Here is a 12,701-nt window from a genome sequence, read left to right as displayed (position 1 = left end):
TAAGGAATAAAACCTAGTTATCCAGGAAATGTTAGAAGGATTAAAACCATTTCTAACTCCTGGATAAGATAGATACTGGTCTTCTTCCCCTCCCCAACTACCCACCCTCGACCCCTAGACTACCCCGAACATCTTCCCTGATCACCCGACCCCAACCATCAGCCCACTTCCTGACCACCCTAATCCCTCACCCGCTTACATTCTACTTGTCTTCTCAAGTGGCTGGTACCTCTAAACTTATCTGGCTTACAGCAGTTGCTGCCTGCACATTTCTCACCAGATCCACCTCAGAAGACTGGGTAAGAAATATGCAGCTCTCGACCTGGATAAGTAGAAAGGAGCAGAGTGGCAATCTGATGGTGATAAGTCTTTCCACGGAAAGAACACATGAATTGGAATCAGGAGTAGATCATACAGCTCCTAGAGCCTGCTATGCCATTCAATATGATCATGGCATGATCTCCCTGTCCATTCCCCATATCCCTAGGCACCAAAAATCTGGCTATCTCAGCCTTAAATATATTCAATGGTCAAGTAGTCACAACCATCTGGGATACAGAATTCCATAAATTCACAACCTTTTGAGTGATGAAGTTTCTCATCTATAAGATGTACTACAGAGACTCATTGAGACTCCTTAGGCAGCACCTTCCAAACACACACTCGCTACCCTCTGAAAGGACAAGGGAAACAGATACTTGGGAACACCATCCTGACTGGGAAACTATCGCCATTCCTTCTTTGTTGCTGGGTCAAAATCCTGAAACTCCCTCCCTAACAGCACTGTGGATATACCGACACCAAATGGACTGCAGCGGTTCAAGAAGGCAACTCACCACCACTTTCTCAAGGGCAATTAGAGATTGATAATAAGTTCTGTCCTAGCCAGTGACACCCACATCCCATAAATGAATTTTAAAAATCTCATCCTAAATGATCAGCTCCTTATCCAGAGACCATGTGTCCATGCTCTAGATTTCCTCACCCATAGAAACAACCCCTCAATGTCGAGTCTGTCAAATCCCTTCAGAATCTTTTATCTTTCAATGAGATCACCTCATCGAAATTAGCGGGGTAAGTACATGGTGTTACGGGGATAGGGCCTGAGTAAGATGCTCTGTCAGAGAATCGATGCAGGGCCAAAGGGCCTCCTTCTGCACTGTAGGGATTCTATAATCAATAATGGTCCAGACCAAATATGATAAATAATTTGTTAAATTATTTGATCATTTCATCTGCTGCTTATAAAAACAAAATCCTGACAATTCCCACATTTGAATCATAGCTATTTCATTCTGAGAACTTGATGAACAAGCTCTGAAAATAAAATGCAACAAGTTTCTGATTTTGTTCATTTGTATTATGAACCGAGAAACATGCTGTGATTCCATTTACAGGTACCTAGCCACATGACCGGAAAGCTCGGGACCAAACGTTTGCCGGATTTGGGAATTTTAGGTCCCAGATCTTATAGTGCATAAAGTAAGAAAAATAAAGAATAAAATGGTTTTATTCAAATTTCTACCCAGGGCGCCAGCTTTGAATGTAGCTGGTTTTCGGGTCCTTCTGAAATTTGGGACATCAGTTAAGGAATGCGGTACCTGTAATCTATATGCAGAGATATTATCTGGGTGAAATTATTTTGAGTTACCATAGAAATTCAAGAAACAAAATATTATTTTAACATAGTTGAGACAGCAACTAATTGGATTACAATCTATTCCTGACCAAAGTCATTTTTATTCTCAAACTGAATAATTCAAATTAAGTTATTTAAATGATTTAAAATTTATTTTTTACAGGACATGAGTATTTATTGCCTGTCCCTAACTGCCCTCCATTTCAGCAGGCATTTGAGAGTCAACCACGTTGCTGTGGATCTAGAATCACATGTAGGCTAGATCAGGTAAGGACGGCGGGCAGATTTCCTTCCCTAAAAGGACATTAGTGAACAAGATGGGTTTTTTATGACAATCAACAATAGCTTCATGGTTATTATTAGACTTTTTAATTCCAGATTTTTATACATTCAAAATTTCACCACTGCCCTGGCAGGATTTGAACCCAGGTCCGCAGATCTTGCTCGGGGTTGCTGGATTATTAGTCCAGTGACAATTCCACTGGGCCAGTGTCTGAATTTAGTGCTACTTTTCATTTAAAGATACAGATCATAGATATATAATAATTAGATATGCAATACATTCAGTTTTCACAAACCTTATCTCACCAAAACATGCATTTGGGTCACAAATAAAAAGCTAGATTTCATTTTACTCACCGTAATACTTTCCTCCGGAGAATTGGTTTTCTGACACTTTCAGATGGTGCTTCAGAACTGCTTGTGCTGCTGTTCTCGTACTGTACTTGATTGTCATTACTGTGCTGATTTGGGGGGTTCTGAAGATTCAGCCTAATTGGCGCTGATGAACATCTAAATGTATTTGGGGCTACTGAGTATCTGCTATATGTGTCACAGTGATGAAATTCTGCAGGATGACGATGTAAAGTCTCAATCCCCCTCCTATTTGAAGACTAATTGAGAGAGAATGCACTAATTAAAGCTAGTCATTTTTACAAAATTTAATTAGCAAGTTACTGATTATTAGTATAGGCCTCAGAAGATAAGCATTAGAAGCTGATTGGTAGACATTTATGTTGCTAGGTTCATTTTCCCCATATAAACATATTTTTCTCATCAATAATTATGATTAGATTTGTCACTTCACTTTAGGGTCAGTTACTTGCTTCACTCATTGGAGTGCCAGGTATTCCACAGTTCAAAACAGAAGTCAGGGATACTAATAAGTAAAATTGCTCCAGACCCAAAATGCCCCTATTGCAGCCACGATGTCCCTACCTTTAAGTAACTTACCTTGTAGATTATTACAAGCATTTATCAATCTTTGAGAAAATAAATACTTCCCAATATCTATTTATGTTTGGCTAACTTTTGCTTGCTTTCCAGTAATTTCAAAGCATTACCTGGGGGTTATCTTACCTGGCTTTTTTTTTTAAGTCATGGCAGGTGAGCGTTACCAGCATTTATTGCCTGTCCCTAAATGCCTTGAAAAGGGTGGTGAGCCACCTTCTTGAGCTATTGCAGTTCATTTGGCGTAGGTAGACTCATGGTATTGTTCGGAAAGGGGAAAGGAGTTCCGAGAGATCCAGCAACATCTCTGACTTACATCTGCTGCCCTTGACCTTCTAGGTTGGTAAAAATTGAGGGTTTGGTAAGTGTCTCGAAGGAGTCTTGTTGAGTTGCCGCAGTACATCTTGTACTTTGTACACACTGCTGTCACTGTACATCGAAGGTGGATGAAGTATATCTTTAGGTTGGGGGAAGAGGTGCTGATCAAACCGAATGCTATGTCCTGCATGATGCTGAGCTTCTTGAGAGTGTTGCTGGAACCACACTCATCCAAGCAAGTGAAGAGTATTCCATCGCTCATGCCTTGTAGATGGTTGACATGCTTTGGGGAAGTTACTTGCCTCAGAATTCGCAGTCTCTGACCTATTCTTGTAGCTACAGTACTTAAATGGCTAGTCCTCTTTAGTTTATGTCAAATAGTAACCCCCAGGATTTTGATAGTGGGGGATTCAGTGACAGTAATGCCGTTGAATGTTAAGGGGAGATGGTTGGATTGTTGTAGATAGTCATTGCCTGTACTTGGGTGGCATAAATGTACTTGCCACTTATCAGTGTGTGTCTCCCCCCCCAAATGAAGCACAAGTCTTCAGTAACAAGCCAGGATGTCATTACAGCCCATAGCCTTTGCAATATCCATTGCCTTCCACCTTCTCTTGATATCACATGAAGCGAATTGAATTGGCTGAAGATTGGCATCTGTGGTGCTGAGACCTCAGGAGGAGGCCGAGACAGATCATTCATTTGGCTGAAAGATCTTGTCTTTTGCACAGAAATGCTGGGTATCCCCCCGCCCTCCTAAAACTATTCATGACTGCATGCAACAGGACTGCAGAGCTTAGATTTGATCCGTTGGTTGTGGCATGCCTTAGCTCTGTCTATTTTAAATACGATGTGGAGATGCCGGCGTTGGACTGGGGTAAACAGAGTAAGAGTTTTAACAACACCAGGTTAAAGTCCAACAGGTTTATTTGGTAGCAAATGCCAGCAAATGGCATTTGCTACCAAATAAACGTGTTGGACTTTAACCTGATGTTGTTGAAACTCTTACTGTATTTTAAATACATCAGAGATTCCAGCTTAACTGTCTTCCATCCAGACTTTAGCTTCTCTGCCGTTTCTCCAAAAATCAGCACACTGCAAAGTCTTAATATTTCAGAAAAATTCCATTCATTCTGTTATTTTATTGCTTCATCACATGGTCAGGAAAATGAAAGTTAACGTTTTCCATTAACATTCAATGTTTCTCTAATCATTATATATATATATTTATATTCTACATTTTTGATCTTTTCTTATAAATGTAGTAGTCAAGTTCTTTGATCAACGGTATAATCAACCTAATTCCTGTTGCAAACATTGAGCTGCATCCTCTGCCTCTACTGTTCTCTCTCTTGTGCCATTAGCAAACAAAAAACTAACCTGGTTCTCTTTTCCTGAGTTGAACTCATGCCAAGCTGTAGTTTGAGGTTCTGCAAGGGGTTGTACGGACCTATTTCTCACCTGTGAAACTTAATAGGAAACCAGAATCTATAAAACAAATAAAAATAGTTTCCTACTCTCTACAAAACTTTACTATTTAATACATTTGAATGGAACAGATTTTTGCACACTCTAATCCATCGTAAGTACTGTAAATTAATTCAGTCAGTAGAGGTAAACTTTTCATATAGCAGGATATATTTTGCATTGTTTGTGGAATACAAAAACAATTCTCCAAAAGACTAGCCATTTAACTCGAGGCTAAAATCATTCAGAAAACATCTGGTTTCTCACATAAACAATTTAAGATAATTAATTGAATCTATCTTCCATTTTGCTTCAGGGTTACAGGTACCTTTACCCACGTACCTGAGCACACCTTCTTCATTGATTTGACAATATTGTCTATAGGTGCAACATATCAAACAATAATTCTATAGATACCACTTTTATATTTATGTAAATTACTATTCTACTGGTCGATTCAAACCAGTATTGAATCATGAGACAGAATTGTTTTGAAAATGTCTAATTTCATGTTTCATATGTTTTAGCAGTTAATGTTTCATTTGAGTTTGAATTGTTAAATGCAAGATGACTGGAAACACCTGGTGAGAAACTGATAAATAGACTTGAAGTAACTGTCATTCAAAGGATGGCGTGGGTTTAGATGGTGGTGTAGTGGTAATGTCACTAGGCTAACAATCCAGAGCCTCAGCCTAATGCTTTGGGGACATGTGTTTAAATCCTACCATGACAACTGGTGGAATTTAAATTCTAATCAGTCAAAATAGCTCAGTTGGGCGAGCATTACACTGAAGATCTAAAAGGTCCCTGGTTCAATCCTGGGTTTCAACACGCCGTCACACACTGGTTTCCTTCGCTATCTGCTAATCTATTTCATGTCAGAATTGGACGTGGGAAAATGTTAAACAATGGATGGCCCCTTGCTGCATTTCTTTGTGGAGATGAGATATCTACAGTTGTTTCATGATGGGTTTAACTTATTCATGTGGAAGGAATATTTTTGTTTTTGGTTCTGGGTACTTTCTCACAGAAATAGAAAGTTGCAGTTGGGTCCTGACAGCAGCTTTGAACCCATGAAGGCTGATGGCACTAGACCAAACATGGGCAAGGAAACCTCCTGCCACATATTGTCCCCCCTCAGCTGATGAATCAGTACTCCTCCATGTTGAACACCACTTGGAGGAAGCACGGAGGGTGGCAAGGGCACAGAATATATTCTGGGTGGGGGACTTCAATTCCATCACCAAGAGTGGCTCGGTAGTACCACCACAGACCAAGCTGGCCGGGTCCTAAAGGACATGGATGCTAGATTGGGACTGTGCAGCAACTGATGAGGGGATCAAGAAGGAAAAACATATTTGAGCTCATTCTCATCAACCTGCCTGCTGCAAATGCATCTGCCCATTGGCGTGGCCACCACATCTTCACATTGAGGATATCCTTCATCGTGTTGTGTGGCACTACCACCATATTGAATGTGATAGACTTCGAACAGATCTAGTAACTCAAGACTGAGCATGTCCTTTAGGGAATGAAATCTGCTGTCTTACTTGGTCTGGCTGACATGTGACTCCAGAGCCACAGCAATGTGGTTGACTCTCAACTTCCCTCAGGCAATTAGGGATGGGCAACAAATGCTGGGCAGCCAATGACACCCATGACCCACGAATGAATTTTAAAAAAATCCATGAAGTGCTGTGGACTATCAGCTCAGTGGAATTGTATTCAACCACAATCTGTAACATCATGGCCTGGCACATCCCCCACTCCACCATTACCACCAAGTCAGGAGTTCAACCCTGGTTCAACAAAGAGAGAGATCTGACTGTCCTATCTGTAATATAGAGGGTGAACAGAATGGATATGCTAATCTATGAGGTACATGCTGATGTGGCACTGGTGTTAGGCAGTTGTATGAGGCACTGTCGGCAGCAGACAAGTAGCTCTGAGGGAATGTGTCTTCCATGTACATACTGTAGATAAACGAGTTGTTTTGTAGATATCCTGATGCACCGACAGTTCTGCCTTGCTAGAATCCAAGCCCAGTACATCATACGACATGGTAGCAGCGGTGGCAGCAGCAATTTTGTGCACTTATGTCATACAAGGAACGTCCATGGCCCAAGACAACCATAATCCCACTTTAGCAAGATGCTTCATTAAACATCCCAGTGACACAGACACACACAGACCAATGGTGGCACTGCAATACCAATCAGTGCTCCTATCTCGCTCATTTTCAAGCTTCAGACTGACACAGAAATCACTGCTGGAAAATGAAAATTGACAACCAATCGAGGTCAGTTCTTCCTTCTGTGGGGCCAAATGTGAATCAGAGCATTGATGCCAATGTCAGAAGGGACCTTTCCCTTGCTCCGGACTACTGTGCCCAAACTTGGTAACGCCAACCGTACCATAGCCCACCGAAACAGTTCAGGTGAGAAACAGGTCTGCACTCTGATTTGAGACAAAAGCAAAAATGACAGGATTGCCTAATAGGGGGTGCTGAGTGTTTTACTTTTGGCAGGATGGACATTTTCACTCATTCCCACAAATCTTTCAAGAGCTGGAAGCTGAAGAATGAATATCATATTTCTTTGCTCCCTGTTTTCATGCCTCTGTATCTGTTAACCCACAAGAGGGTGCCAAACCCCTGTCTGCTGAAGGCTAAGGAGAAACTTGACCACATGTTACACAGAGGTGCTATTTCCACCTCACACAACAATCTGCTGGTTTTCCAGTCTGGTCACAATTATCAAGCTGAGCGAACAGTTCAAGACCAGCAAGGATCTGATGTTCAAGAATCCAGACTGCTGTACAGCTCTCATGCGGTATCTGACTACTCCCCTAACCAACAGATTCTTTCCAGTTGAACTTCTTATGGACTGCCATTTAAAAACGCAGGTTCCCCTATTGCCTGTAAACTTTCAGCTTCATATCATCCCTCGCTGACCATGACAAAGGAGTTGAATCTCGGGGGGGGGGGGGTTGTGTGAGATCCCAAGCCAATGAGTCTGGATCCGACACATCTCATTCTCACTAACACAGCATCTGCATGTTTGTTCCAGGCACCGTCACTCTCACCAGATTACAAGGTTTCAACTATCACAAGATCTGGACAGAAGACCCCCGAAACACTCCTGTTGCTCTGAGGGATGTTGTCCAACCCCAGGACCCACTCCCAATCCTCTGACCCAGTGCAGCAGCCACTAGCACACTCTTGAAACAATGATGAAGCCTCCGCAGAGGCTTCATCAACCTGTGGCTGGGGGATTCTTTGGGGGGGGGGGGGGGGGGGGTTGTTGTGTGTGTCATCCCTGTAACTCACTTACTATGTAGATACTATAATAGTTTTTGAGTAGATACTCTGAAATACCTACAGCTCTTCCTTGTGTTTCACTCCAGCAGGGTTTACAACAGCTCCCCACTAGCGGGGAGCTAGCAGCCCGACCCAGCTGGAGTGAAACCAGTAGGTTGGGGGTAAGGGGGTGGCCCCTGGGCATTGCCAGCTTGGCAGTGCTAGCCTGGCCCCCTAGCACTGCCCAAGGGACAAAAAGTTGCAATGCCCAGGGGGCACCTTGGCCCTGTCCACCAGGCATCAGGCAGTGCCAAGAGGGCAATCAGTGGAGGTGGGGGATCCTGATGCCTATGGCCCCAAATGCAGAATAGCTGAGGAAGGGAGGAAGGACGGACAGCAATTGGGACTGCTAGCCAGCAGTGCAGGGCTACTGCACATGCGCCGATCTCGACATTGACATATTAGCGCATGCAGAGTGGCCCGCTCAGCACTCTGCTGCTGGCCTCTCCAGCGGGAATAGGCCCCGCCACTGATTCTCAGCGTGATTCACGCTAGGACTCTCTGTGATCCACAGAGTGTAGGAGATTCACTTTGAAAATCCTGGTTAAAAAAAAAAGCAGCGGGATTTACTCCAGTTTTTATACAAATTCGGCACTTTGAATTTTTTTTGGGAGAATTCCACCCAATAACTTTACGTGACAGATACATTTTGGGTCAGAATACCAAGGATAACACCCAACATCTCTCAGCACCACTCTTCCAAGGCTGCAGGATCTTTAATGTTGACCTGAGAGCACAAATGGGGTTTTCGGTTTAATGTCCTATCCACAGCACCTACAACAGTGCAGTACTACCTCAGTACTCCAATAGACTGTCAGCCTAGGTTTTTATGCTCAAGTCTCTAGAGTGGGATTTAAACCCACACTTTTTGACTCAAAGGATTGTGCTACCAGCTGAGCCACACGTGACACTCATTAAAATTAATTTTGATCACCCTACGTCTGGTGATTAATTTTAAAATAGTGGCTGCACCAAATTACTGTAAGTTGCATTTACATTGTGCGAAAAGTACTCGATATGCAAGATTGTTCTGTTTGCTATCTCTATGCCCCTTCTGCAAAATGGCTAGATTGAATTTGTAGTGAAGTGCTATGACTGTCAAAATGATTAATCTTCATTCCTTTCAAAAATTCCATTACTAAGCTTAATGTTTGTAATAAACTTCCCTTAAAATTACATACATTTCTACAGTCATCAACTCTAATGACCCAAGAAGTCCTTCACAAAATTTCAATCCAGAAACAAGCTGTTTTTAATCACATGTTCACACAAAGCACGTGTAATCATACCATAATTTGGTGACTGTATACTGCCCTGCGACTCCACGCTATCACTGTCTTTACCAGAACTTTGACTCTTTGAACGCTCATGCCTGATCAGCTCTTCCAGATCTGAAAGAGAATGTGCATTACATTTAGTCCTAGAAATTGGATTATACCCCATGTTTCATGACCACTAGACATATTAAAGCACTTTAAAACAGCAATGTAATAATGACTAGATAATCTTTTTGTGATGCTGATTGAGGCATAAATATTGGCCAGGACACCAAGGATCTCTTCACCATGCTCTTCTTTGAAATTGTACTATGGGATCTTTTACATCAAGCAGGCAGATGGGGCCTCAGTTTAATGTCTCATCTTAAAGACATAGGGTGGGATTTTCTAGCTGCACTCGCCCCGAAATGCCACCCGAGGTCAACGAACTTTTGTATGATCCATGTCCCGCCCACTATGATTGCCGTGGCAGGCAAGGCGGGAAAATTCTGCCCATAATCTCCCACAGTGCAATGCTCCCTCAATACCACACTGGAGTGTCAGCCTTGAGTGGGGCTTGATTCAGAAAAGAGTGCTACCAACTAAGCCACAGCTGACACACACATCTAGCACACATTTTATTTTTTGACTTACAATGCAGACCAGACTGCACCCAAATATGTACCCTATTGCAACCCTGACTTGGGCAGAGCAAGTCAAGCCACTAAAGGTACATCTCAGCAACAGATAACACCCCTTGGGGTTTGGTGGGGGATGGAAACCAAGGAACAATCACAATCAGCTCGTGCTTCAACTGGTGTAGCTTTTCACAAAAATCAATGTTTGTAATAGCTGCTGGAACTTAACAACTTCACCTTAAACCTATGCCCTCTAGTTTTAGACTCCTCTACCTTTTGGAAAAGATATTGACTATCTAGCTGATCTGTGCCCCTCGTTATTTTATAGACATCTATAAGGTCACCCCTCAGCCTCCTACGCTCCAGAGAAAAAAGTCCCAGTCTATTCAGCCTCTCCTTATAACTCAATCCATCAAGTCCCGGTAGCATCCTAGTCAATCTTTTCTGCAATGCATTCGCTTGTTTTTTTTTAAGGACTGAACATCTTCCTTTTTTCGCACCTAGAGTCATAGAGGTTTACAGCATGGAAACAGGCCCTTCGGCCCAACTTTTGTCCATGCCACCCTTTTTAATTTAAAAAACCCCTAAGCTAGTCCCAATTGCCTGCATTTGGTCCATATCCCTCTATACCCATCGTACCCATGTAACTATCTAAATGCTTTTTAAAAGACAAAATTGTACTCACTTCTACTACTATCTCTGGCAGCTTGTTCCAGACACTCAACACCCTCTGAAAAAATTGTCCCTCTGGACACTTTTGTATCTCTCCCCTCTCACCTTAAACCTATGCCCTCTAGTTTTAGACTCCTCTACATTTTGGAAAAGATATTGACTATCTAGCTGATCTGTGCCCCTCGTTATTTTATAGACATCTATAAGGTCACCCCTCAGCCTCCTACGCTCCAGAGAAAAAAGTCCCAGTCTATTCAGCCTCTCCTTATAACTCAATCCATCAAGTCCCGGTAGCATCCTAGTAAATTTTTTCTGCACTCTTTCTAGTTTAATAATATCCTTTCTATAATAGGGTGACCAGAATTGCACACAGTATTCCAAGTGTGGCCTCACCAATGTCTTGTTCAACTTCAACAAGACGTTCCAATTCCTGTATTCAATGTTCTGCCCAATGAAACCAAGCATGCCTCATGCCTTCTTCACCACTCTGTCCACCTGTAACTCCACTTTCAAGGAGCTATGAACATGTACCCCTAGATCTCTTTCTTCTGTAACTCTCTCCAACGCCCTACCATTAACTGAGTAAGTCCTGAGTAAGGGATACAAAAGAATGGTCTAGTTTGGACCAGGGAGCGGCACGGGCATGGAGGGCCGAAGGGCTTGTTCCTGTGCTGTATTGTTCTTTGTTGTTGTTCTGGTTCAATCTACCAAAATGTATCACCTCGCATTTATCTAAATTAAACTCCATCTGCCATTCGTCAGCCCACTGGCCCAATTGATCAAGATCCCATTGCAATTGGAGATAACTTTCTTCACTGTCCACTATGCCACCAATCTTGGTGTCATCTGCAAACTTACTAACCAAGCCTCCTATATTCTCATCCAAATCATTAATATAAATGACAAATAACAGTGGACCCAGCACTGATCCCTGAGGCACACCACTGGTCACAGGCCTCCAGTTTGAAAAAAACAACTCTCGACAACCACCCTCTGGCTTTGCCCCAACTTTGCCAGCAGGAAGAGTCAGTGAAAAAGAAATCCATCTGCACTTGGGAGTGACCACTTGGTCGACCTACCACGACTATAGGAGTTACAAAATCCATCACCTCCATCTTTAAGAAATGAATAAAATGCAAAACACAGTTTATCAGTGAATTTCTGAGCAGGAAGTCAGTAGCCTCCCTCCTGGGAATAAATAGCTATTTCCATCAACCATAGCTGGGCGCGGTGCAGTTTTGTTTTTTTACCTTTTCTGAACTCTTTAAGTTGATGCTGTGGGATATTGCGGTAGCCCAACAAATCCAGTTGTTCTCTAACATCTTGGTCTGTAAAGTCCAGTCCTGCCATTGCTGAAGAACTGAAGCCTCCTCTTTAACAAATATGCAAACTTTAAGAAGAAGAAAAAAATGACAATGTGAATTTCTTTTTAGGAAGGCCGGTCCCAGGAGCCACAAACCAGCTGCATCATGTCCCACCGTTCCTTTAAATAATTACACCCCCTCCCGTTTAAATGCCTTAACTCCTGCGCACGTACCCCGTCCCCACAACAACAGATCCCTCAGGAGATTTATTTTAGAACTCACTGAGCTATCAGTACCACCTCTCTCCCCCCACTCTGTGTTTGTCGCTGCCCCACCCCCACGGGCTCTTTAACCGTCTCCTCGCGCGGACCAAATCGCGGGAACGTTCCAACCGTTCAAACAGCGACCGTTAAAAACAAGTCAACAAGACGCATCAACATGGCGACGCAGCAAGACACAGCCTCCGCCGACAGCGCCATCCCCAGGCAAGTGTCAATTTTAATTGTCCAGTCTGCTGTCCCCCACCCACCTCGTTCGTTCCTCTTGCACGAATCTTATTTTTTTGTGTAGCAGGACCGAGGAAATGCCGCTTTACTGGTTAGACGACGGGCGGCACGGTAGCACAGTGGTTAGCACTGCTGCTTCACAGCGCCAGCGACCTGGGTTCGATTCCCGGCTTGGGTCGCTGTCTGTGTGGAATTTTGATGTGGAGATGCCGGCGTTGGACTGGGGTAAACACAGGGGTAAGAACAGGTCCACAGTTCCTTCGCCTGTTCCGAAAGCTTTTGCTACCAAATAAACCTGTTTGACTTTAACCTG

General features: G+C 43.0%; 1 protein-coding gene across 6 annotated transcripts in view; it reads right to left on the bottom strand.

Annotated features, from left to right (window-relative positions):
- The window catches only part of hyls1 (HYLS1 centriolar and ciliogenesis associated), a 23,670-nt gene extending 10,969 nt beyond the window's left edge, over positions 1-12,701 (bottom strand). For 2 of the 6 annotated variants that reach the window (XM_078229574.1, XM_078229578.1), the window contains exons 1-5: positions 12,165-12,359; positions 11,829-11,968; positions 9,302-9,403; positions 4,568-4,656; positions 2,279-2,532 (exon numbers count right to left, since the gene is read on the bottom strand). In XM_078229574.1, coding sequence (XP_078085700.1) covers positions 2,279-2,532; positions 4,568-4,656; positions 9,302-9,403; positions 11,829-11,928 — 545 coding nt within the window. In that variant the 5' untranslated portion in view covers positions 11,929-11,968; positions 12,165-12,359. The other 4 variants (XM_078229577.1, XM_078229576.1, XM_078229575.1 and 1 more) reach the window with 4 other exon arrangements.

This window comes from Mustelus asterias, chromosome 15 (assembly GCF_964213995.1).
Source record: "Mustelus asterias chromosome 15, sMusAst1.hap1.1, whole genome shotgun sequence".
In the NCBI taxonomy this organism is placed as follows: domain Eukaryota; kingdom Metazoa; phylum Chordata; class Chondrichthyes; order Carcharhiniformes; family Triakidae; genus Mustelus; species Mustelus asterias.
The sequence above is the reverse complement of the archived record's forward strand: the minus strand, read 5'-3'. Positions and strand labels throughout refer to the sequence as shown.